Raw genomic sequence first — 27,236 nt, 5'->3', positions numbered from 1 at the left:
TATTAGTTTTTAGTTGATTTATTAAATTACTTCCCAAGCCTTACGAAGACATTTTCCTCGCTAGCATTTAACCAACTTTTCAGGTTCACAAAACTTTGCCCAGAGCTCCGGACCTCCCTGGTAGTTTAAAGGGTTAAAGAAGATTTTTTACATTTTATTTTGATTGCCATTAACCATTTCCTTGCTATAAAGGTTGGCAAGGTGCCGCTTAGATGTTGCATGCATTCCTGGCAGGCATTGAATTAAGGCAGACAAATCACAACGAAGAACAAAAAAATAAAAATAAAATAATGGATTTGCGAGCACGTCATCGCTCTGTCTTTCGCAGGCTGCAGAACATCGCACATTACAGCCATGCAGAAGGTGCAAAAAATCCAAGATGCGGAAAGCGTGGCATCACCAAAACGGACCTTCTCCGCCAAGAGGGAGACGCGCGCCCAGACGCTTAGCAGAAGTTGAATTAAAGGCATTATCATTTAGAAAGTTTCTTTGGAGAGCAGAAGTGCAGCTGAAGCCAAGGCCAAAAATAAAAATAAAATGCAAAAGAAATCCAGGCAAAGCCGATGGGCTGGCTCGAGATGTGGCAAAGGCCCATGGTAAATATCAACCCAGTTCTTCCCTGCCGTCCCATTAATCACTGAAACGCTAAGAAAAAAAATCAATGCGTGAAGATTCCCAAACAGTTAAAAAAAAGCAGAAGATTTAGTGTCTGAACCTTCAGGGGCGACCTGGCATTCCTCTAAAAGAGCCAACCGCAGAGTGGCAGCAAGCACACCCAACAGATCTTAGTCCCGAATTCTCCAAAGATGAGATGGAAGGTTCCACGAGAATTACTCCATGTGATGACCGCAAATTATTTTACGTCAAAAAAACACCTCTAACGCAGGACGGTAGGGGATCCGGATCTGGCCGAGAACAAAGGCATAGGACATCTGTCAGAGAGATATCTCGCCAGAAGATATGGCTTTATCATTACAGTTTTGAGAGGTGATTTTGGAACAGAATACCAAGATGTAGGGTCAAGATAAAAAAATTTAAAACAAAAAAACCAGCATTTTGCAATATAAAATTATAAAAAAAGGTAGGTGGTCTTCGGATTTATTCTGAAATTGTTGACGAATGACAGCCGCTAGGTTTACGTCATTAGGTTTCGAGTTTGGGAAAGATTGAGTGATACAAAAAATGGTACTGCTTGGTCTAAAGGTTTTTTTTTTTTCCTTTCTGGAGATCAGTATTTTTTGTTTTGGACCATTTGATTTTTTTTTTGCGTTCAAGAGTTTGCAAATGTAACATTTCAACAAGAAGTCCACAGCACTCACTGGAGCTGTAAGTGATCGGATCATACCCGCCCACGAGGAACACACATCTGCTTCAAGCCTTCTTTGGAGGGGTCGCTCCTTCGGAAGAGGTCATAGATGGACAACCCCTTATCTTAAGGTGGAACTGCATCTGTGGCTATTTGCCAGTGTCTTCACATGTAACATAAACACCACCGACAACAGATTACTTGCTGCCTGACCACCCCAACTCACCGTAAGGTCCCTCGCCCGTGGCTGACTTAGGAGGTGGACCACAAGGGGTGCAGAGATCAGAGTCCGTGTCTGACTCCCCCTCAGCTATGTAAGGACGGACTTTGCTGGGCCCAGGAACTGCAACTGCCCCATTATTCAGAACATCAAGGTTTTCCTTGGACTGAGAGATGCTGAAGCCACTGAACGAACGCTCCAGCTCTTCGTGGTCAACAGATGGGATTGATATGGATGTATCACTATCTCTCAGGCCCGCCGCGTCCCGATGCTTAACTGAACCTTCCTCGACTCCCCCTGATCTACTCCCCCCATACGCAAAGAACGAACGTTCATGGGATGGAGGTGGAGGAATTCTCACCATGTTGCCTGGATCACCCACCGGGGAAGAGCCATGACTATGCCGGTGATATGGTTGTTGGTGCCACGATGTGGACGGAGGGCAATGAGTGGGCGCTGTCCCTTGGGCAGGAGGAGCACTAAAGTTCTTGTGACCCACAGAACTGGTGGAGCGGACAATCTTGGTAATGCAGAGGTTTTTTTCAGGGTCGCGGCTGTCCTCTGGGCTGTGGTATGGGGGAGCAGGCTCAGGGTCCTTGGCAACAAAATACGCCTGTGTTTCTGAAGGTGGGATTCCCATTCTCTGCATGTAGATGTTGACAAGAAAGTCAAGCTTCTTCTCCATGGACAGCACCTGGGAAGGGAGAAACATTAAAAGTCAAACTGTTGTAAGCCACACGAACTGGTTAGTTTAACATGAATAGGAGACGGTTTACAATTTAAACAACGGGGATACTCCGTCTCCGAAACATAATTGTGATCCATATGACTTGAGATGCACCTGAAACTTCTGTTCCAGGCCAGTTAGTTACGTTGTATCTTTTTATTTGTTGTAAGACGATGGCGACAAGGCGCTTTAGCTGCTGAGGACCCTGCTTTTTGCACGTCTCACCTGTTTCTCCACCTTCCCGAGCCGACCCATCATGCTTGGGTCCTCTGGCATCTCCACTTCAGCAGAGCCTTTGGCCCTATCTTTTTCGGTGATGGAACCGCCTCTTCCAACAATCTGGTCCACTCTAGCAGGAACACAATCACACCCCGAGACGCTAAAGGTTAGTCGCATGCCACTGAGCACAATACTAATACTGCTGCTGGAGCCGTTGAACCCACGAACAGGTCCAATACCAAAATAATTTTAGCTCTAGAACCTCTATATTAAAGCTGCAGCAAAGTGTCATCGGAATGGACCTGGAGTCCAAAACCCAAGTGATGTGTGAGTTTGCGAGGGGGATCCCAGGTTAGCTGCGAAGAGTTAAACATGAGCAAACAGCCCCAGAGCCATAGTGAAGGGTCCTAGCAAGATGGCGGCTCAAAAGGCAGGTACCAATAATCTCTCTTATACCGTCGACAGGGCATCGTGGCATCCATGTCTTAAGACAGAATTTAGAACCTGGTGCAACAGAGAAGCCACCAAGTAATAATGTATCATTAAATACGTTTTTTATCAATCTCAGCTCTGTAACGGGTGAGCAGCAGCTCATGGGTAACTCTTCCGTGGCCTGCACCGGGCAGTAGATGGTGTCTGTGCAAACCATTCCACGTTCATGGTCGCCTTGCAATGTTTCGAATGTCTGTGCCGCGCTCGGATGCAGCTCGGCTTCCAACCAGCCGGCGTAAGGCGCAATGTGGACACGTGCATTTAATGGAGAAGAGGGAGATGCGGGATGGAGAGGACACGGACAGACACGTTGACAGCGATGGGAATGATAGCCAGGATACTGCAAGGCAGAAAGCGACAGCCTACGGCAACCGTCTGGGCTCCAATAAGGACAGAGAAGATTAAGATCTTAAGGGTAGTATAGAGCGAGACGTAGGTTTTGAATCACATCAGCCTTTACCTGTGGTGGCCCACAGTCTTTCATAGGTAAAGGTTATCAACCTACCCTATGGGGGGGGCATGGGAGACCCCAAATTTAAGAGAGGAAAGTTGTTTTTAATATGTCTGCATTAACCAATTGTTACATTTCTTCCTGAGACGTTTTAGCAGATAAACCAATTTCTGTGCTTCTACTTCCCACGTCACAGAGAACTCAAGTTCTGACCAAAAAGACCTTAAAGAAATATCGCAGGGTTGCATGACGCCCGTGTCCAGTCCGCCAAGACCTCCAGCTCTCAGGAAGCAGAAGCACAAGCGTTGTTTTAGATGCTAAAAGAAACCACCCCAGAAAGCAAATGCACAGAAGATAATTTATTTAAAAAGGGGGGGGGGGGAATAAATCTATGCACTGATGTCTTAAAGACCTATAGGTAAAAAAAAAAAAAAAAAAGCCATGGGGCAATACAGATACTGCCGGCATCGGCATTAGCTTCCCTTTGCTGCCCCCTGCTGGCATATTTAATAAAAACTGGATCGAGTCCATTTATCATATTACACCAGAAATCAAATTATTCTTTTTGTTACTTTTTGGAGTCAGTAATGGTTTAGGTGACAGAGAAGTCTTGTTGGTACCAGGTAAAAGTGTCCTCTCCCCCCGGAGTAACAATAACCCCGGGTCAGTCACCTCTTTAGGGGTGCATTGGGCTGTTTTGGAGAAATAGGACCTACGTATTTGTGGGATCGGGAGATCTTTTTGTCGGAAGTCTGCGGCTAAAAGTAAACATGACATTATTGCTCGTCAGCTACGATGCCAGCTCTTGTCATGCTGCATTTTTATTTCCACATGCGGGCATGCAAAACAGACCATCCAAGAGCCGAAAACGACCATCACCAGACGGCTAGCAAACAAAGAAAAGAAAGGATGCTTTGCCTTTGCCTCTCGGTAGAGCTCTGTACAATCCAGCAAACCCCTTTCACCCACGTGTGATGGACACTTACCTCCTGCGCAGGTCACCTTTGTAAGGCAGAAACTGACTGAACTAGCGGGGTCTCGATCTAAGAGTCAGATGATGGCGTGGCCAAGAGATTTTCATTTGTGATTATTTTTTCTGTTAGTACCCTAATTCTTCATGTCGCTAATTCTCTTCTAATCTGCTGCTTCCCTCGACACGAGGATAAACGGGAAAACACCTACGAATAAAGCGCTAAATTTCAACGAACACTTTGTTACTTTCTTGGTTAAAAGGTAACCAGAGGGTCTCCAGACGTTCCGATAAAGAAAAGTAACCTTGTGCACGTTTTTAAAAGGAATAGCAAAATACCCAGAAGACGGAATGTTGATATTCGTATAATTCTACATCAGAACGGAGCTGGGATCGAGGAGCTACTGACCCTCTAAGATTAAGATTATCGTAATCTGGAGTTCCAAACCAGATTGTCTTCTCTGGTATGGACCAGGTGGACCACGAGAAGCTACTTCTAACCTTCCAGACTGGTTGGTCATCTCTTATAAGCATTGGTCTCCCTGCCAAAGGTTTGCGCGCCTTCGAGCAGCCATCACATGCCGTGGATTGGAAGGGGTTCGCCTTCAAATAAAATAAAATTTTAAAAAAGTCCAGACAAATAGGCGATTTTGGTAAATCCTAACCTAGGAGAGTATTGGGGTGATTCTTTGGTGGAGTGCATTGATCCTTTGCTTTGGAGCTTCTTATGCCGGGGTGTTGAAGGGGGTGGGGGACCCACAATCATATCTATCCTGGCAAAAGTAAATAGAAAAAGAAAAAACAAAAAAAAACAAAAAAAAAAACAGCGAAATGCATAATGAAGCAACGTGGGGAAAAAAAGGAAAGGAAGTTTTAGAGTCTGAAAATATATTCCATTTTGCTGAATTCAATGTGTAGGCTGCTGCAGGAGCATGTGTGGCGGCATGGCACGCGGGAATATATTTGCATGTAAATAAATATATATACGTGGCAATATCCTGGTTGGAGAAGTGGATATAGATCGACATATATTCCTATGGTTAGCGGTGAAGGAAACACACATTATACAGGGTTTGTCTGTTATGGTGTAGGGAGGACGAAGACACACGGAGTACTAATATAGTCACGAGCGATGGACTGTTCATCATGTGAGCATGTCAGTGTGCGGCGAAACGCGTCGTGACCTGTGCTCCAGAATCAAGCTAATTATATCTAATGCTCCATGGATCGGCAGAGCTACTGCCGCGCAAGGACAGTGGTTTGACTTCTTTCCTCTGCTTTGATTTACTCGCTACCAATAAGGATGGAGTTATTGATACTGGCTGCCTTCCTATTGGCTATTTCAGGCGAGATTCCATTCTTCCAGCTGTTAAAGGCATAAAAGAGCTCTTGCTATTGGGTGCTTTTAGGGATATCCGAGCTCTTGCCATTGGGTGCTACCCAACCACTTTGTTTGGGCTTATGTGCCCAAAGCGCCCCAAGTCAGATGCGTATAATCTTATGTTATGTAAAGAACCTAAAAATTACTAAAATATCTTAATGTCTGAGCTTTTCATACAGCGTTGGCAGATAAATAGTTTACTGATGGAAGTGAAGATCTTTAGGCGACAGCTACAGTTGGAAATATTAGGACTGTTTTTAAGATCACACCAATCCTCCTTATTCACACACGAGGAGGGTCTAACGTTTCTATGACTTGCTCCATCTTGTGAGAGGAGACCCTAAGGAAGACCTACCCAACTGGTGGGTCCAAGAAGGCGTTTGGTGCGATAGCTCAGTGTCTGGGTGATGGGATCCCTTTCTAGTTTTGTTTAACATATTGCTATACCTCCTGAACCCCTTCTGGGATTGCTCGTGTTCCGCTCCACACTGACACGCAAACACACAACGACTCGTATGAAGGACTCATCATGACGGTCTGCAAAACCCTTTTGCGTTGAGGGTTGCGCGGTCTTATCGGCCTCTACCGAAACATAGCAAAGCATTCTGGGAGATGCACCACAGGCACACTATTTGGTCCAGATATGCCCTGCTGCATTTCAGCATCAGCTACCATACGTCAAGTATAAACCCATACTGTCCACCCGTAAGTATGGAAGGTCAGCCTGGCCGGCTATGTTATTACAGTTAAAGAATTGACAATTTCCGATTGTCATGAGAAGGGTCAGACATGTGGTCACCCTCGTTGGAGCGTATCTGCATGTGTGCATGTTACCCAGCCTGGGAGTATGCCTTGCCTTGACTGCAGGTTTTTGATCCGGGCGAGCATGTCTAAATGTCCGGCCGAATACTGCTCGATCACGTCCATCACGTCGTAAGGTCTGAGGCTTTCTTTGAACTTCCGTTTGGACACCAAAAACCGCATTATGCTGACAGAAGAAAAGACATTCAAACGCATACCCAATAATCCCACCGCCTCATCCACCCATCCCAGATCAAAGCTTTCATCTTCTAAGATCGTCCTAATGACCCTCAAATAACGTTACAGCTCAGTACAGATTGATACATTGTTTCAGACGCTTCGTACAGTCATCATACTGCCTTCAAGATGTGAATCAAACGGAAATTACTAAGCGCCTGCAAAGAACGTTTAATTAATCCGGCATAAAAAGCTCCTTTTGACTCACCACACGGCTCGAATGGAAGCCTTCAGTCCCGGGGTCAGGTCATCAGCCAGAAATTCGCAATTACAGTTCCTGTTTTCATCTGCGACATCTTCTCCGGGAAGACTTACTTCTAGGGGGAGATACCTCCCATTTATAAGTTTAAGGTTCATTCTTATTAGGACTTCAGTGCTGTGAGCAATTACACCAACCCGGCTTCATCTGGGGGTTTGTAACACCATTAATTCAAAACAGAATTTATTAGCTGCCCCTGCGATTTATAATTTCATATCTACCCCCCCACTCTGGGTTTATTGTACTGGAAAACTAAGGGGCAAATAATAACGCTTCACATGCGCCAGGTGGGCCAGGGTTGTGGCTCATTGCTACATGGTCTCTCTCACCTTCAGAGTTTTGCCGTGATGCTGAACCCTTAATGCGGAAGGCCTGGCGCGTACGACCTCTGTCTCCAAAGCTCCAGCTCTTGGGCACCTTGCTGGGACTCTCCTCCATGCTTTGGTCCGCGCTGGGAGATCGTCGCACACCTTGGGACTGGGGGGAGCCTTTGCCCTTGGAGGCCACTCCTCTGGGACTGGAGAAGACCCTCTCTTTTAGGCTCACTTTCTGGCTGCTAACAAACAAAAACAGGAGAAACACTAACCAACAGAGCCAAGTCCGTTAGAAGTAAAAAAAAAAAAAAAAAAAGTCATGGAGGCAATAGGGACGCCGTGAGTCAAGAGGTCACCACGATGGAGAAAAGCTTGACCAACACATTCACCATGAGTCTAGGCTTGGCCTTCGCTGAGCAAAGGAGGAAAAAGACATGAGGCCAAGAGGTCTCCATAAGACTGTTCAAAACTCTGACGGTAACTACAGATATGACAAAAAACAACCTAGAAGACCAAAAGTAACTGGAAGGACCCCAACATTTTGTAAACAGATATTTGATCTATTTGACTCTAAACTCCCTTCCCCAGAGCCTAAAGTAAACATTTTATGCCAAGGATGTTTCTGGAGAGCGAAATCGCGCACTCCATTCTCCCTCACGTTAGAGGAGAAGCTGCCACACAGTCTGCCGGCAAGCAGTGGAACCTGACCGGGGTGCACTTTGATAGCAATGTTTGGATCAATAATCTCAGGTTACAAGCCAAAGATTATGGTCAGTGCATGGCCGCTACAGTGGAGATGCAGGGACATGCACCGGCTTCATCATGCTGGTAAGAGATACGCTTTTTCACATGCATAAAAACAAGGAAGCGCATTTGTTGACTGACAAATTGCACACACGGGCATTAACAGAAAAAGCTGGACAGAGACATAGCCAGAAATTAGACAGACGATAAAACAAATTTCACACACGGACAGATCAGAGAGCGAGATGAGATTAACCCTTACAGCATTAAGCTAAATCTAAAGTTTGGCTCTGAAGCAAATGCATTTTCAAGAACGTTTCTGTTCTCGAGCTGCCTTTGGGGGTCTACAGGCAGTTTTCCGAAACCCTCAGGATTAAAAAAAAAAAAAAAAAAAAAAAAAAAAAAGCAGTGCATGAGGTAAAATGTGGAAATAAGCAAGGACGGTGCTCAAGCAGAACATGCAATAAAATGTATTAATTAGGATTTTCACACCACATTCATGGGTTCTGCGCATCCATATCGTTATCTCGTTGACTAAAGTGACATACTGATCACCAGTTAGGGGCAACGCATGTACTGGTTAGAGATGGGACCGGTTAGTGAGCTCAGTGGAGCTGCCAGAAGCCACATGTACGTACCCCCCCAAAAAAAACAGCATGTGATTCACCCTCCTTACGCTTCGCGGCACTTGTTGGGGCTACAATGACCTGCGCTGCGTGTCGCAAAATTATTTTTACCGTAAATATTCATTTCAACAATAAAGAGACTCTTAGGGTTCTGTGTCAAAGAGCGTCCATGGTGACTTCTGACAATGCTACGGAGCACTAAGTGTGCGCTATTAGTGTTATTAGAGGGTTCGGGGGAGGCTCTGGACATGCAGCCGGGAGATGGCCTGGTGACGTCTGTACCTATTTTCACCAGTGCAGCAGCTGCAGAGGGTTTTCCCTTTACTGGAAATCAGGGAGAGTGAGAAATTAGTCTGGAGGTCGGGGGAAAAGACAGCAAAATATAAAAAGCTAAGAGACCCGGGTAACGGAGGCCTCGTCTAATGTCAGGAGACCCCAAGGTTCACGCGACCCACAAAGGGGCACTGTTCTTCAAACCTCAATCACACGACCATCTGACCTTATAACCGAATCAACCCGACCCTACCCTATATTTAGAAGAATAATGGGGTTTATTTACCCGTTTAATTTATAAAGCCGTTTCTATACACATTATCGGGGCTTTTAGGGCTGTAGAACCCTGCGATACCCTCATACCCAGCAAACATTATGACCTCCTAGAAAAGAGAGGTATCAGGGGAGGAGAGAGGGGCATCAGGAGAGGAGAGAGGGACTGTCCACATTGAAGTAGAACACTTGGCAGGTATGAAATTTGTAATAACTCTTCAGTATCTATATACATTTAGTAGTATTAGTATACATATTATATAGTATACATATAATAGAAACACACATTTGGATATCACCTATGATTAGGATTTAAATTCCTCTCCTCCAGACACCACAATCCAGGCCCGGCACCCAACGCATCTAATTCTAATCCGGAGTAAAATATTTGTATCTACTTTATAAATGCGGTTTCCATCCGACTGTGGAAATAACTTGGGTGAGTGCGGTAAGAGTGATGACATCACAAGACACGGTAAAGCTTTACTAAACTCGGGTCAGTGCGGTAAGAGTGATGACATCACAAGACAAGGTAAAGGCTTAATAAAATCATGGGTCAGTGCGGTAAGAGTGATGACATCACAAGACAAGGTAAAGGCTTAATAAAATCATGGGTCAGAGCGATGACATCACACAAGTCAGAAATGACAGTAAGTACGCGCGGAGGTGTCCTGTCGGGTATAGTTATAAGCGGAGGAGCCGGTGATGATTAGGAATGAAGGTTACGGAAGGCGACAGCTGGAGCGTGTTAGCGGGTAACATACCCAGCGTTTGAATTAGTTGTAGGTTAATGTGAAGGGGGCTGGGTGAGATGGAAGATGGTGGGGTATATGAAGGAGGCATTCCATAGATACCCACCTCTGCGGAGGCTCTGCCTGCTGCTCCTTCCTTAAAACAAGAAGCAATATCGTGTTAGATGTGATGTCATGAGATGACGCATTCTCTGTTAATACAGTTAGACCTGCGACTGAGCTACAGGCAGACATAAGCCAGGCAGACAGCATGGGGACGGGGGAGGGGCTGGGAGATGACATCATGAGGCCTTATATGGTCAATGCTGTGCTAATAGCTTAATTAACCTAAATATGTCGCATATAGTATCTCATTTCTCATTATCAACATTTCTCTCATAGAGTCTCATTAAAATGTGTCTTAAATTAAATATCCAAAGAGAAATACATTTATTACAGTTATTATAATTATATATTTATAAATCTACTATAATTATTGTAATTATTATAAATGCATCAATCGCTTCTGCCCTCGATTAAAAATTACGGCATTAGTAAGTCCGCGCGTTATGAATCGGCCCCCTATTTACCGCTTTGTATTCACATCACAAATCGGAAAAAATATAGAGAGATGAGTCACAGCGGGAGAAAGACATAGTCATGGAAACAGCAATAAATGGTAGTTATGGTAACCACACGGAACTTCAACAACAAAAATTCTACGATCTAATATTGAGAGCGGCAGCTCGGAGGGGTCACAAATCACCCATCGGAGAAAAGCTTTTTGCCCCTTATACTAAGTGGACGCGGGTGGCTTTTCATAGAGTTTTTACATAAACTTCCAGATTATTTCTCTTGCATTTTTTCAGCATTCTTTGCGGATACAAACATTCCGGATTCTATAATAAACCCCGCCCATATTGGCACATCTGACCTGAAAGCGAGTCCCGATTTGCTCTTTAGGTTCCTCAGAAGATCCAATTGGTTGAGAGGCGGGATCAGTCTATGACAAACAAATGAAATTATCGTTAGGCGCAGAATATATACGGGATCCGAGATTCATGGCAATAGAACCCTCTATCATCACCGTGCGTTGTATCGATATATATAAATTGTTCGTAGAACTTTATAATAACTGAAATCCCGTGGCCCCTCGTGACGTTATGATGTCATGTTCATCATAGAATCAAACTGGGGAGAAATGTGAAAATGTAAAATAAAACAGAGTTTCAGATTTTCAAGGATTGGGGCTTTGAATAAATAAAGCCTAAATAACGAGGGAAATGAATTCCTTGGCAGACACTTCGGAGGTGAAATGAGTTGGGATCCTCAACCATGAAAAGAAAATAAAGTCCTTCATTACAATCAAAACCACAACTAGCAGCCCACGAACACAACATGACGAGAACGAACAACCCACAATAACACCTTACACAACACGGCAAGCGAGACGCCACAACACTGAAGCGACACTGAAAGGGCTTCCATTACTAGCGTTAGGACCGGTTCGGCTTCTTGGGGCTGATAAAAGGTCACTCGGATCATCTCTCCTGCCTCTCTTCTTGCTCCAGGGGGCAGCCATATTTGTTTCTGGCAGACCTCTTAAGAGGCATTTAAAAAAAATTCTCCAGCCCAAAGTTAAGGCTATTTTCCCGAAATCCCTCCCAAAGGACCAGGGGTAGCTGTGGGGTTACCCTTTCACTACACACCTGAGATAATGGTAAGAGGGGCAGTTTGTGTATCAGTTACAATGACACATACGAACACGAATTACAACAACACCACAAGTTTGCAAAGACAAGGCCATCATTGTGATCGCACCCGGTCATGTCTCCAGTGGGGGGGGGGGCACACACATATAACAGCGTACCTGGAGGCACCATAAGTCTGGGAGCTGCTCACCAAACCGTATCAGGGAGGAAAGAGTATCGAGAGAAGAGACAAAGAGAGCAGAATGAGGATTTGGCGATGAGTGGAATTCTGGGCCACGGATACATCGACGTGGCTCATTAACAGACTTCACGCTCTTGTATGTTTGTATCACATCTTTGCTCATAAAAACAGAGAGGCTGACTTATCACACCATAGTACATCTCGCATATGGACGCAGACCCCATTCCTTCATTTCTAATCTACAGAGCTCACAAAACCTCGTTGACCCGACCTGGAACGTTCTAAACGTATATATATCTGCAAATGTAGGCAACCAAGACAATGTGTGAAACAAAGTTCCTAGGTGATAAGTCGGAAAATAGAACCTCTAAGATCCTAAGATTCCGTATTGACCAATTCAAATTCTTAGTTTGGCCGACCAATGGGAGACGAGCAGAGCAGGGATTTCTCATCTCATTGGCTGCACCGTTGGCCAGTATAGTTTAGCAACACACAACGGCGAGATCAGTTCATCTCTTTCATACTTCCGTTCTTTGTAAATGTATTGTATTTGCTCCTTTTTAATATATATTAACGCACATCACCCTCCTCCTCTGGATTTGGGCAAATCACACTCCACACGCACACACATACCCCATTACTTGATGGGAAGTTACCATGGATCCACTGGGGGGGGTCTGTGCCATCTTCAGGTGTAGATATGAAACAATACATTGCTACAGGCATTGAGGAGAAATGGAGGGGGGGCGGATGTGAGACAAACACAAAAAAGGGTAAATAAAAAAGGAAAAAAGAAACACAAAAAAAGAAAAATTAATGCAACGTTATGAGGAAGTTATAAAGGACGCAACAAAACTCATGAATTCAAAATAAAACCAACTTAAATAGTGAAGCAGCGAAGCTCCGGTGCAACTCAGCGTAAGAATGGATTTCCGGGGGGGGTGGATGATGTCATGGATAGGGGGGATGATGTCATTGAAGATACCTGTACATGGGCACAGTGACGGCGCGTTCGTAATACTGCCAAGTGGAGTGAAGGTCTAAGCGGGACAGGTTGGTGGCGTAGAACCTCCAGGCGCACTGAGCAGAGAGACAGCAAGAACAACAACAATGGCTCCGACTTACATCACACAATAAACTTGATACAATTCGCTATACAAAGTATTGAGTACACATTAGCCAGGGGACCATGGCTTGGTCCTTTAAACTTTGGAATCTGTCAAATTATTTGGACCATAAAACATCCTCTACATCCCCAAAAACATATGTTAAAAAAAAGGGGGAAATCTACCCAAAATAATGACCTTTAATGTATGTTTAAGCTATAAATATTAATTTTTTTTTGCTCCGATTTGTGTTTGGGAGAAGTTTTCCTTGTGTGGGATATGAAGTGCGACTTTGCCCTACCCTTAGGAGGTGCTAGAAGACGATGGGTCGGCCAGCCTGAGCGTGGCTCGAGTGTAGTGCCACCGGTCGATATGTGGCTTTGACTAAAAGCCAGCTAAAGGGGATGAGCCGCACGCGTCTAGAAAATATTCTGATCGGATATCGTGAGCGAGAAAGGCAATTCCCTACGGCTCCGATATCCCATCTCCTCTCAGCCATAAAGACCATCTGCCCCGGATTCCCCCCCTCTCAGGAATCGCGCAGAAAGTCCACCTACACAACTCAACTGAAATATGGGTCATCGATGCTGCTGTATAAACCACAGACGCGTTCTATAATAACAGAACCTTTCCTTTAGTTTCTGGGTTGCACTCTAATTCTAGAACCATAAAATTCGAGACTTAGGGAATCCCTAACATACATAGAGACAGCGACACAAAGCTTCATGAGACACCAGGGGCAGACTGAGACCGTCTGGTTTATTTTTTACCCGTCTCTTTAAATTTCCATTCCTACCTACATGAAACTCCCCTGAGGCCATCTGTTTCCAAACCTTGCTTCCACAGATGACGTCTGTTCCCTGACACTAGTGGGCAGATTTACGGTGTAAAAATACGACACCTCCCACACCCTGCCTAAAACACATCCCGCCTGGAGGGGGGGTTACGTAACCACCAGAGTCGTCGGAGACTTCATTAAAATACCTGCTTCGTCTTACCTGAATTAGCCCCGCTGCCGGATTGCGCCTCTTCTCAAAGTGCTTCTGCCTGTGCTGCTCCTGGACTTTAAGGGCAAATCCAGATCCGAGGATTCCCTATAAGCAAACACCCAAGAGGACATGACACCCAAGAGACCCCATGCGTACCATCGAATGTAGGACAATATATACTTTGTAACAAAAACACATTCTTGTAACATTTTATGGTCATAACCAGCATTCTAATTATCCACGCTTGCAACATTTTTTTCTCCTTCACGTTCGCAAATTATTCACAAACTCTCAAAATCGATAACATGGCTCAGAGAGGGAAAGGTCAGGGAATTTCACAAACGTTTGGCCCCCGTAGGTTGACCCAGGGTGGTATGACAGTAACACCCGGGGACAACAAAACTTACAGCAGGAAGAGCAAAGAAGGAGACGCCAATGAGGGTGAAGGTAGCAGCGAGGAGGCGCCCGTTCCACGTCTGAGGATACTTATCTCCATAACCAATGGTGGTGAGAGTGATCTGAAGGAGAAATAACCAACCTTTAACGTCTTCACATCTAGAACAACCTCAACAGAACAATGGAGGAATGTCGGAGTTGGCGTGTGCATGTATGAGAAAAAAAACACAGAGATCAACAACACACAAACTGTGGTTGATCGACAACTTTGGAGGACCAGCTTGGAGATCGCAATCTTTGAGGAGACGGACAATTATCTCTGGAGAAAGAAACCGTCTAAGATCAAGACGCAATAAAACCTGGGTTGTCAAAGGCTTATAGGGAGGGGCTTATTTATATGTGTCTAGAAAACTCACCAGCCCCCACCATAAGGCATCTGCATAGGTATCGAACATGCTGTTCTCTTCTTTCTCTGCCAAGTATACCAGGAAAGAAGCTAGTATAAGGCACAGAAAGCCAATGTACCACGCCGTTATCAGCTCCTGCAGGCGAGAGGACAAGCGGAAAGGTTGGTCATCAAACTGAAAGCGTCGGAAACCCCTTTCCCATACAATCAGAAACAAGACCTAAAAGAAAGGCGCTGGACAGGAGAGTAAAATCCCAGGCATGGAGGGTATTCAGATCGAGAACCAATACTGACCGCTCTACAGAGTACGGCTTACTGAGAAGATGCCTACCTGAAGGACGCACCAGACGTTCTCCTTTCAGATCCCCAGAATCTCCAACACGGCCCAAATTTAACTTTGACACACAGGAAGAACACCACAAAGCCCAAAATATGTGGCCTATCAAACCTAGGGTTTTGTTATTGTGCGCACATGTTCATGGGGGGTTACCTTGCTGTGTGCATAAACCACAGATCCCAGAAGTTTCCACGTGCCTCCCCTCCGGTCCATCCTTATCATGCGCAATATCTGCAGAAACCTCAGGCTTCTGAGAGCTGACGTGGCAAAGACATTTCCTTGTGACCCCGCAGCCAGAACCGCGATGGATGCTATGAGGACCATGATGTCTGCAGGAAGAACACAAGACGACTGTCACCATTCCACACGTCTATCAACTCAAGAGCCTGCAAAGTGACTTTGAAGTCAATGCGTTTATAACGGGCTTTTTTACCTCAAATAAATGTGCCTGTATTTGTATTTTTACATGGCTATGTCACGTTAGTGGTCTGTATCTCCATGTGACCTTCATATGCTACATTTGTACACTAAATACAGTCAGTAATAATGTTTCAGTTAGTTACCGATCACACAGAACGGCTTGCGGGCAAACTTCAACCTGCCCCTCCAGCCGCGGTAACGACAGCAACACCCGGCTGCCCAGATTCGCACGAAGTACTCCACTCCGAACACGACAATGGTCACTATTTCCTGGGGGGGGGGTAAAAGTGAGTTTCATGAGTTTCTTTGGAGGCTCCAGACACAATCACTATCGGGAAAGACATACAGTGCTTGATACATACCAGAATATACAAAGCCCCCTCGGAACTGCTCTCATAGTCTTTAATGGTGGAGAAGACAGACAGGACGAGGCATGAGAAAACCAGAAGGAACCTAATAGAAAAGGAAGGACACATGTGATGAGAGGAGTGCCTAATACACAGCCGCCAGGACACGCGCCCCCTCCCAATACACAGCCACCGGGACACGCGCCCCCCCCCTCAATACACAGCCACCGGGACACGCGCTCCCTCCCAATACACAGCCACCGGGACACGCGCCCCCCCCCCTCAATACACAGCCACCGGGACACGCGCTCCCTCCCAATACACAGCCACCGGGACACGCGCCCCCTCCCAATACACAGCCACCGGGACACGCGCCCCCGCCCAATACACAGCCACCGGGACACGCGCCCCCTCCCAATACACAGCCACCGGGACACGCGCCCCCGCCCAATACACAGCCACCGGGACACGCGCCCCCTCCCAATACACAGCCACCGGGACACGCGCCCCCGCCCAATACACAGCCACCGGGACACGCGCCCCCGCCCAATACACAGCCACCGGGACACGCGCCCCCGCCCAATACACAGCCACCGGGACACGCGCCCCCGCCCAATACACAGCCACCGGGACACGCGCCCCCGCCCAATACACAGCCACCGGGACACGCGTCCCCGCCCAATACACAGCCACGGGGACACGCGCCCCCGCCCAATACACAGCCACGGGGACACGCGCCCCCGCCCCCGCCCAATACACAGCCACCGGGACACGCGCCCCCGCCCAATACACAGCCACCGGGACACGCGCCCCCGCCCAATACACAGCCACCGGGACACGCGCCCCCGCCCAATACACAGCCACCGCCACACGCACCCCCTCCCAATACACAGCCACCGCGACACGCGCCCCCTCCCAATACACAGCCACCACGACACGCGCCCCCTCCCAATACACAGCCACCGCGGCACGCGCCCCCTCCCAATACACAGCCACCGGGACACGCGCCCCCGCCCAATACACAGACACCGGGACACGCGCCCCCGCCCAATACACAGCCACCGCGACACGCGCCCCCTCCCAATACACAGCCACCGGGACACGCGCCCCCGCCCAATACACAGACACCGGGACACGTGCCCCCGCCCAATACACAGACACCGGGACACGCGCCCCCTACCAATACACAGACACCTCTCAGCCACTAATTCCTTAAAGGCATTCTGTATACAGAGAAGGCTCTCAGCCGCCTGGATCCCATGAGAATCTCCAGCTATTAGCGCAACAGAAACATTTTCCTCGCCCAACAAAGAAAGCCCCCTCCAATTATAAAATAATGAATTTGGTTTGAAATTAATTTGTGGTTTTAGAAACTCAGCGTTAAGAATCTCCACTTGGTGTTTCACGTCGGCTGATTAATTGTCAGGAGAAGTAGAGAGAACGTCAATACGAGCCGATACACCCAGGAGGGGCACGTGGCAAAAACAGATGCCCCTGATCTGCAGGGGTGGGGAATGCTCAGGGAGACGAGACGTGCGACCAACAATCGCTTCCCCCACCCAGAAAACCAGCCTTTTCAGATATGGCTCTATTATCCTTTACGTTCCTTTTGATACGTTTGTGATTTTGCGTTTTCAGGTTCTTTATGGTAGAACATCATATATTAGGAATCCCTAGGACCATTTTGTGCGGGCGCTAGAAAAATTAAATTAAACACAGATTACGTTGGAAAATTAAACCCAACGGTCTAATTGAAACAGCAGCGTTACAGAAACATGTCTGCCAAATCAGCTGCAATTCATTCATTTAGAGCTTTTAACAGATGAAACCGAAACCGTCCTCGTCGGATGCGGGGACATTTCTGCTGATCCGAAGGTTCCTTTGGCAGAGATCCTTAACGAGAACATAATATGAATCCGCTTGCTGTAGGCGTCGCGGGCGGTAGAAGGCATCGTGTTTGTTGAGTTTTGGACATTGTTCCTTGTGGGTCCCTCAATCGTCGAAGAGACTCGGTGGAAAAGAACGGCATAAAAACATCACCCCGGCTGACATCAAAACCTAAATCCCCCAAATTCTCCGTCCCCTAAAATATTAGTTGTGGCGTAGAGACACCCACCGCAGGCAGTATCGGTTTGGGGTATTCTGATGGACCAGGAGGTTCTCTGTACCAAAAGAAAGGATCTAAGGGCGGCAACAGCGAGAGAGCGTAGCTGAGCGGAGGGTTCCGAAGGACGATCCAAAATTCTAAACTGAGAACCCCAGACGAAGAAATCCCACCCAAACGGTCCGAACTTCCTCGAAGAACAACCCAAGAAACCAGCTTTAAACTGATACAGGTGCGCCTGTGAATGCGTGTTGACTGTCTGCATCTGACGTGACACTAAGACACCATCGGACGCACAAACTGTGCGACACAATCCATTGTCGCCTAAGTTGTTTCAATGGGAAGAGCGATCTAATTAATAGAAAATATTTTTTTCCTGCCCCTCTCCACCCCAAGAAAAAGAAAAAAAATGGACAATCTGCATCCAGGCTTAATCAATAAATCTTTAAAGACAACTTACCTTTAAGGAAGCTTGAGTTCGGTTATTGATCGCATGCAAACCATAGTAACCCCTGACCGCATCAGATCAGAAAACGACGATGTCAGCGGGTTTTGCAAAGTGCACTTTATATCTTTTGTATGACCCTAGGGAGGCAAGATCTATACGGAGTCTACCCGTCCTCCCATTTAGTCTGACATACAGAAACACCCGAGCTGCTGAAGAGCCTCTGAACCAATTCCTTTCCACCGTCAGCGACCGCTACTAAAATTACAGCAAAGCAATCAGGACCAACTCCGCTCCCCATCATCCCAGACCCCATGAAATATTAACCAGCATCTGTAAAACCGACGAGCATTCACAAGACACAGACCTGGAGTTTGCTTCCAGATTAAAATTATTTTCTGAAACTAAGATTTTTTTTATTATTATTATTTTTTATTTTACATAGAACATAATTTCTAAAAATATTTTTAATATATTTCAATTTAATAAAGTTGATATTTAATAAAACAAGTACAAAAAAAATAAAATAAACAGTAAATATATTTTGTTCTGCCTTCTTTTCACTAAGTAGACCACAAGGTGAAAGCCAGGATTTTATTTGTAGATTTTTTTTATTTTTATTTATTTTTTTTATGCAAAAACAAAAATAAAATAAATAAAATAAAAAAAAAAATTCTTGCACGCTTCTTCTCAAAAACCTGCTCTTCTGCTAAAGCTCCCTAACAATCCACTGAATTTTTCATGCGCGGAAAGTACATTTTCTGCTGTCTGGGGACGTTTTTTTACACTTCCTGTAATCGAGTTAAATCGGTAATTGTGTGGGATTAGGGAAACGGGAAATTGATAATACAACATTTGGGGGCATCTGGGATTTAAGAAAGATAAACGATCAAGAACATTGTGTTTTTATTCAATTTATTTTATTTAATCAATTTTAATTTAATTCCTCATTCGCAAAATTAAGTCCAAAAAAAAAAAAAAAAATAGATTTCATTGGGCCGCCAGAGGCATTAGGTCGGTCGCCACCATACCGTGTCCAGGGGTAATTTGGTTTTTAGTCTGGAATCAAACCCGCTTTGGCCACGTTGAGAGTCGTGCAATGCACTTTGTGAACAATAAACAATGTTTCCATTTGAGGTCACAAACACTCTTTCTCGTCAGTACCGGGGGCCGGTGGGATATATAGATGGGGTTTCAGGAGGAACCCTCGCGGTTAGGGGGTCTACAAGACCTCGTAATGTCTAGAAGCGTTTAAAGGCACAGGAAGGTGGTCCGTCCCGCCAACACATCAACCTAGTGAAAGAATAGACACAACCTACATTAAGGGCAGCGAGCAGCAAACTACGAGGAGGCCAAAGTTTAAGCTGGGGTAGAAAGCCCCTTCCCCGGGGCAGTTATTGTACCTGGGTTAGGGTACATTGCCTGTATGCCAATATATGCTGTTGTGGGTAATAATAGGCACTAAAGCCCCCCCTATTCATGCCGGGTGCTCTGAAGCTCCAGAAAACGAAGCGAGAAAATTTCCTGGTGAATAAATAATCAGCCGGGGATTTCCTCTGGAGCTTTGTTAATAAATGTATCCCCCCCCTTTGCGGGAAATTTCTCTGAATTCCCCCGGTTTGTGGTTATCGGAGGAACGGGATTTACGTACGGTAATTCCGCTGTTCCCCTCGGCAGTGGGGGGTCGGATCAGCACCGGGAGCTGTCCACAACCTCAGCAGCGAGCAGAGAACATCTCAATATTACTTATTTAATAGTAACAATTATTAAGAATATCAATATTAAAAATAGTCCGGAATCTTCAGAGCGTCGACAAAAGTCCAACAGACCCAAGGCTAAAGGTGCCCTGCATGCAAACAGGTGAGTTCACTGCCCATTTACAGAAATCAGCCTAAACAAACAGATGCAAGATTTTCCCCCCTTATTTTAAATACCAAATATGTACTTTTTACACAATAAATAAAAAATATAATTCTGACCCCTATTATCGCTCTAATCTGAAACGGGAAAAGGACTGGACCAGAGACATCATCAATCAGGTGATCAGAACAAAGGAGGAACAATAAAATGTGTCTTTAGAAAAGAGTAAATATTTACTTAGTCAAGGATACAATGTAACGAGAGCTCGAAGATTCTAAACATACAGAAACCGGGCTGAAGCATGAAAGAATAGCAAGTATTTATAGTAGTGAGTGCACGGAAACGCGGCCCAGCAGAGGTAAAATAATTAAAGATCATGAATAATTTTTGGATGGATTTGTTTATCCGGAGCAGACGTCAGCGTCTCTAGATGTAGAGGGAAAAGCTGGATTCTCCATGAAACGCGCCGTCTAGACTGTTCCAAGAACATACCGCCACAGACGAGATTTGCATTGTCTGCGGTTTGAGCATGCCGGATTTTTTTTGGCATTTTCTGCCCAAATTCTTCCTTTCTGTCCGTTACAAAGCAGGCGGATCCGGCGTGCGTCCGTGGGAACCGGCAGACAGTGAATGGATTTCTCTCTTTTGTGTCTGTAGTGGGATGCGCCGGCTCAATGAACACGCGTTAGTCCCTTACGAGCACACGGAGGAGCCATGTATCTGTAAACATGAGCTTATGGCTCAGAAGCGAGGCTCCGTGGCTAGTGTGGGGGGTTTACAGGACGGCAGGGTACTAAACCCGTTGCTATAGAAACTGCACCAGACATGGTCAGAAACATGCCATTCCTGGCCGATAGAACCCAAACGATCGCTACACGCGTGTGGGGCAGTCACGGTACATATAGCCGCATCCGCCCTATATTGTATCATTAGCATCAATCACTACAGGGGGGTGCAGAGCCAGGTGGGCGGGGCTTTAAGCCATCCATTAAAATGAATGACAGGCGCGGTAGTTTGCAGCTCACACGTACATGTATGTTGGAATTCAATGTATAAGATGACATTTAGAGCAAACGACGGCTCTCAGAGTTCATTGAGCGGCCACCTGGCTCGTTGTGATGGGAGCCGGAGTGCAGTTCCCACGGGGATAAAGAGCACAGGTAAAGCTATTGAAACTCAGCAGGGAGTGGAGTAAAGATCTGCAGGGATCACAGAACATTCCGGGGTTGTTATGTATACAGGGGCAATTTATACCCCATTAATTACAAATTAAGATTATGTGTTAAATTACATATGCAGTTTTAACCCTTTATTGGCTCTGTGATCCCAATCATAACACAGGAGATATACAATTAGGGGAAAGTCAATGCCTATTGGTGGCTGTGAGGGTCTTGGATACCCCACCGGGGCACTTCCCTGTATCACCGACACGCTCAGGCATATCACACCTCTTACAGGGGCCCTGTGGCCCCATACACCACTGACACACAGTGTAGCAATTATATTACTGTGGCCCCTAGTATCCCAGTTAGGGGAATCCCAGCATAGAGTGCCCCGAGTATGGCATATCCAATACTGGGGGCCCACAAAGCCTATTAAGATAATCACACTAGTGGGGTCCACAGCAACTCACACATAGGCATGGTAGATAAGTGCCTCAGCCCCAGGGTACTCACAGTTAGGCATGGTAGATAAATGGCCCCCAGCCCCCGGGTACTCACACATAGGCATGGTAGATAAATGCCCCCCAGCCCCCGGGTACTCACACATAGGCATGGTAGATAAATGCCCCCCAGCCCCCGGGTACTCACACATAGGCATGGTAGATAAATGCCCAGCCCCGGGGTCTCTCCAGCACATTGTAGAGGAAATTCTGCAGCTTGCGGTAGAAGGCGTTGCGTTTGGGGGGCTTCCCGGTCCCACAGACCCCCGACCTGGGCTTGCTGAGGATGCTGCCCCTCTTCAGCTCTGCCCCATCAATGAGGAGGGCCCCGTCCCTGCTGGATTCCGGGGCTCCTGGGTCCAACCCCACAAAGCCCACCTTCAGCTTCTTCTCTGCGGTGGGGCCGGGGTAGACCCCTCCATTGCGGGATTTCTGCACCATGCTGGGGCGGTCTCACCTCAGCTCCATGCCCTGGTCTGGGGGGCTTTCCGCCACTGGGGGGCTCATGGCCGGGGCAGGCGGTCAGGTAGCGGGGCAGGAAGCTCGCTCCTCGGATGCTGAACGCAATTGAAGGGGTGGGGGGGCGGTAGAGCTCTGCAGCATTCTGGGCACCCGGTCCCGCCCAGTCCGGAGAGGCACCGCCCACCATTCCCACTTAACACATCACTGTCCGGCACGCAGGAGAGGCTGGTATATCGGGGGTCGTGAAATAAAGAAGCCTAACAATTGTAAAAGGGGAAAAGGTTCTGCAGCTGCAAGGCATCTGACACCCTGACATGGGGGTTCTGTCCAGCTATAACCCAAGATAAAGGGGTCCACACGACCCCCAACCAGGAGACCCCCGACTAATAAGACCAGCAGCCATGTTTCTTTAAGGCACAGGTACCCAGGGGGTCCTGCGAGAGGGTATTTAGAGACATACCCCAGAGGGCAAGGGACATCATTCAGGCCGCCCTGACGGGCATTAGTGCAGTCCTTACCCCCTGGAACTGGCTGCCCAGTGTTGTTTATGGGGACTGCTAGGGGGGACTGTACTCGTTGCGGGGGGGGGGGCTGTACTTGTTGCCTATGGCCCCACTTGCAGTGAAATTGCAGTGTCTGGGAGTCCAGCACCAGTTGCTGCCCATTCAGCACCACTCAACTACCATCTGCCCTGCTGGGGTAATTTGTCACAATAATCATTACAGAGCGATGTCTGATTATACCCGGAGGCCCGTCGGTTGGGAGGAGGTCCCCGTCCTCGGGGTAATCAGTTCCATCTTTAATTTGTGTTATTAGTAAAACACCAAGAAGTCATCACCAGCCTCCGGCTCCTTTATCATTTACGGCCTTTTTCACACAAATTTAAATGTTATATAAATCCACGCCGAGCGACACCCGTGGGCCCCGGCTGGCATCTGAAGTAGGCATTCCCTGCTCGATGAGGGGGCTCCGGCCTCCCCTATAACACCATATATCACTATATTCTCATTGTAAAAAATACAAAACGTGGTATATTATTAAGACATGGCCGATTACCCCCTCTCCCCTTCCTCCACAGGTTAACCTCAGCTGATCTTTGGGGGCTGCAGGAGGATCAGTACCTCCTATAGATATAACACTTCCAGGCAGCTGTCCGCCGAGCACCCTTACTGTTTTATATAGCGCCATCATATTCCGTAGCACTGTACTATGGGTATTGATTAGGGCTTGTGAATTCAGACCTGTTGGTCCAGCAGTTTCCATGGTTACATCATCAATACTTCTGTCTGTCTATGTCCGTGACTCTGCATCTGTCTGTCCCCACCGACAGCCGCCCTTTCAGAAGGTTGTCTCTGTAATAAGTGGATAGATAGTAGATAGATCTATTTGGACTAATTAGATTCCGGAAAAGCCAATGCTTCTACTGCGTGGCTCCACGCTCCAACTACTTCTCTTTCATCTGAATTAACAACAGAATTTGATATTTTGACTGAAGGCAGATTGAAGCCCGAGATCTGAGCGCAGACTTTGTGACCGACCTGTAGTTATTAACCTTTAAATACAAAATGACTGCAAGTAGACAGAGGAGGGAGACGGGAGGAGATGGAAGGAGGTTTTTGGAGGGACTGGCACCAGGTCCTTGGGGTACCAATCCGTGTAACTGCCCACAGGTGTAATGTCTCCAAAGCACGAGTCGACTTGATGGAAGCTCTTATGGATTCAATTAACTCTGGCCCTGTCATGTGGTACAAGACAAGTACACTGAATGGCTGAAAAATGTTACTGCCATAGCAGCAGAAAGCACAAATGTATGGTGGATGACCTGTAGACCTGGAGAGGACCTTCCATGTACCTGACTGACCGCATAGTTTAATTGCATGTTCTGGTGACAAATGTTCTTTATCCTGCCCTGACGCTAGAACTGGAACTCTGACTCCATCAATATTCTTGATCCTGCCCTGACACTAGAACTGGAACGCTGCCTCCATCAACATTCTTCATCCTGCCCTGACACCACAACTGGAATGCTGCCTCCATCAACATTCTTTATCCTGCCCTGACACTAGAACTGGAACGCTGCCTCTATCAACATTGTTCATCCTGCCCTGACACTATAAATGGAACGCTGCCTCCATCAACATTCTTTATCCTGCCCTGACACTAAAACTCTGCCTCTATCAACATTCTTTATCCTGCTCTGACACTAAAAATGGAACTTTGACTCCATCAATATTCTTTATCCTGCCCTGACACTAAAACTGGAACCTGCCTCCATCAACATTCTTTATCCTGCCCTGACCTTTTCTTACCTTCTTACGTTGCGTCGAGTTGCTCATACTTTATTACCGAAAAAATAACCGTTAATCAAAATGTATTCTTTTGTGGAAAAGAAAATCAACCACAAAGTAAACCTTTCTGCCCCCGCTCCATCCTTTCAATAAATGCATCTCATCAGTAGCTTCGTGCGCTGAACCCTTCTCTTCAGGTTTTGTGTATACGCTCCCCCCGAGTTGAGCAAGGCGGTCTCTTTGGATCCCCTCTCCCTCTCCATATACGTCCACCTGGTTTTTTTTCTCTGTTTCCTGGATCTCTAATTGGTCCCATTAGCTTTCAGCCCCTGGAGCTTTCGCTTAACAACCAGACATAAAAAAACTGCACCGTCACGGGCATTTAACACATCCCCTGCTGGAAAGGAACCGGTACGGCTCCCGCCGCGCCATTAAGAGATTAGCACCCTAAACACGGCCGGTTTATCCTCTGTTAACCGGAATAAATTGAAGGCATCTCCCGTCGGAGGCCGGTGTCTCTGAATGAGACCGCTCTGCGTGTTAAGGTTCATTATTAATGACTGAGGTCTCTTCGCGCTCTCACGGCTCGTCTTATGTATTTTTGGAGACACCAATTTGCAGAGTCTGATCCTAATTACACGGTTTTCACGCATCAGATGTGTCCGTCCGCGTAGTGTTAAAACACGGAAATAAATGAACGATTCAGCGACTAGAAAGAAAAAGGCAATTCACTAAAAATTAAAACTGGACACCAGAACACAACATTTTTAGATTGATTTTACGACCGTTTGCCCCAAAAATGAACACCTTCCTAGTGACATCAGGTGGCAGCCACAACGCGAGTCCCCAGCCGGTATTTAATAGGGAAATAACGTTACTCACATCGATAGAACCCAAAAATGGGGAAAATAAATGGAAACGCTGGTCCGGTTAACCTGTGGTTTGGGGCAAACATCCCTCCGTGTAAAATGATAGCAGAAATAAACTTTGTTTCCGTCTCTGGTTAGCAGCACTTTTGAAGGGGCGGCACTTTGCCGCCCCAAGCCCTTTTTTTTTTTTTTTAAAGCGAGAGAGAGAGAGGGTGCCGAGTGGTTTTCGCTTACCAATTTGTCAGTACCCGCTCGGCGCCCCTCTCTCTCTCCTCTGCCCTCTTGCTCAGTCTCGGTGCCGGTTTGTAATGCTGAGCGCCGGAAGCTGACGTCATTTCCAGCGCTCAGCATTACAAGCCGGCACCGAGACCGAGCAGGGAGACTCGCCGCAGGACTGCTGAAAGGTAAGTACAGGGGGTGGGGGTAGATAATAGGGAGGGAGAGGAAGGGTAGATAATGGGGGGCAACAATTTCAGCTTTGCCCCAGGCGGCATTTTATCTTGGGCCGGCCCTGCTGGTTAGAATCCTAAACCTTACATAACTTTCCTCCAATCCTTGGTTTTAGCAGGAAATGTATTAATGAAACCTTGCAGAATGGAGAAATTTCATTATTGATGTTCATCTGCACCAAATATTAATATTAAATGGACACGGGACCCCTTTGTGTGTCCAGTTACCCCGTTAAGGCAACTCCATGACTTGCCCCCATAAGGCAGGACCCCGCTACTCTAAACCTTAATCAGTCATTGGCTTCGTCTTGAATTCAGGAGCCATATGCATGTTTAATACCCTCACTGTATTACCCTCTACCACTTCTGCTGGGAGGCTGTTCCATTCATCTACCACCCTCTCATAAAATAGGAGGGTTATGTCTGGCCCTTGTAACTTCTAGTAAATATTCTTTTTTTTTCTCTCCGCCTATCACCCTCTGCCGACATGTGTCGTGGTTTGTGAGCCAAAATTGAACAATGTGTAATCATATTCTCTTTTATTTCAGGAGGGCCACTAATCAGAATTAGGGACTCTCTCCATTGGTGACACCAAGTCCAGCCGATGATGAGCAGGAGACAGAAGCCTCTCTCCAATGTTTGATGTAACCCCTGTGCCGAAGCGCTTTACACCATATGTCAGAATTTTACCGTAAGAGCTCTCCTACTCGTCGTACTTTGGTGCGCGTGACCTGACTCTTTACAGCAACGCAGCGTGAGATCCAGCTATTGAAAATGTTGGGACGTTCTAGAGAAAGGGCAGGTTTACCTCCTGGGTAGAGGGTAGACCGTCCTTCTTCTGCACCCAAACTGTGCCTCCTCCCCGAGAGTTCTCCAAATGACGTTCGTAGATACTTTTTGAGAGGCAGGGTCTCATAAGTTGGCCCCCAGGATACCAGTCCCACCATGATTGCTGGAATCTATAACCCATGCATGGTGATCTGTCTCGCAAATAGACAGCCTGTCACCCTGGCTTAGACATCAGTAGAAAGATGAGCGGCTGCTGTCTACACCAAGAAGCAGACCTTGCGTGACATGACCTGGTCTTCATCGCAGCTGCTCTGCTGGGAACCAGGCAGGACTGAGCGAGTTCCTCAAGGGCGAATGTTGCTATGTCTACAATTTAACATCTTTGTGGG

At 46.7% G+C, this 27,236-nt stretch overlaps 1 protein-coding gene across 3 annotated transcripts; it reads right to left on the bottom strand.

The window, feature by feature from the left end:
• Positions 1–1,082: 1,082 nt before the first annotated feature.
• On the bottom strand, positions 1,083–22,537 carry KCNQ2 (potassium voltage-gated channel subfamily Q member 2). Of its 3 annotated transcripts, XM_053453564.1 has the most exons (16): positions 22,139–22,537; positions 15,934–16,024; positions 15,715–15,841; positions 15,305–15,480; positions 14,825–14,950; positions 14,420–14,530; positions 14,022–14,117; positions 12,903–12,997; positions 10,959–11,027; positions 10,152–10,181; positions 7,393–7,619; positions 7,013–7,118; positions 6,623–6,754; positions 5,051–5,158; positions 2,479–2,602; positions 1,083–2,220 (listed from the first exon to the last, which is right to left on the bottom strand). In XM_053453564.1, the coding sequence occupies exons 1-16, from the start codon at positions 22,429–22,431 to the stop codon at positions 1,504–1,506; spliced, it is 2,628 nt and encodes an 875-aa protein (XP_053309539.1). In that variant the 5' UTR covers positions 22,432–22,537; the 3' UTR covers positions 1,083–1,503. The 3 variants fall into 3 exon arrangements, with proteins under 3 accessions (XP_053309539.1, XP_053309540.1, XP_053309541.1); XM_053453565.1 differs by lacking the exon at positions 5,051–5,158; XM_053453566.1 differs by lacking the exons at positions 1,083–2,220; positions 2,479–2,602; positions 5,051–5,158; ... (3 more) ...; positions 10,152–10,181; positions 10,959–11,027 and adding an exon at positions 12,462–12,633.
• Between the last annotated feature and the right edge of the window lie 4,699 nt (positions 22,538–27,236).

This window comes from Spea bombifrons, chromosome 13, assembly GCF_027358695.1.
Source record: "Spea bombifrons isolate aSpeBom1 chromosome 13, aSpeBom1.2.pri, whole genome shotgun sequence".
Taxonomy (NCBI): domain Eukaryota; kingdom Metazoa; phylum Chordata; class Amphibia; order Anura; family Pelobatidae; genus Spea; species Spea bombifrons.
Note: the sequence above shows the minus strand (reverse complement) of the source record. Positions and strands in the feature narration are given on the sequence as shown.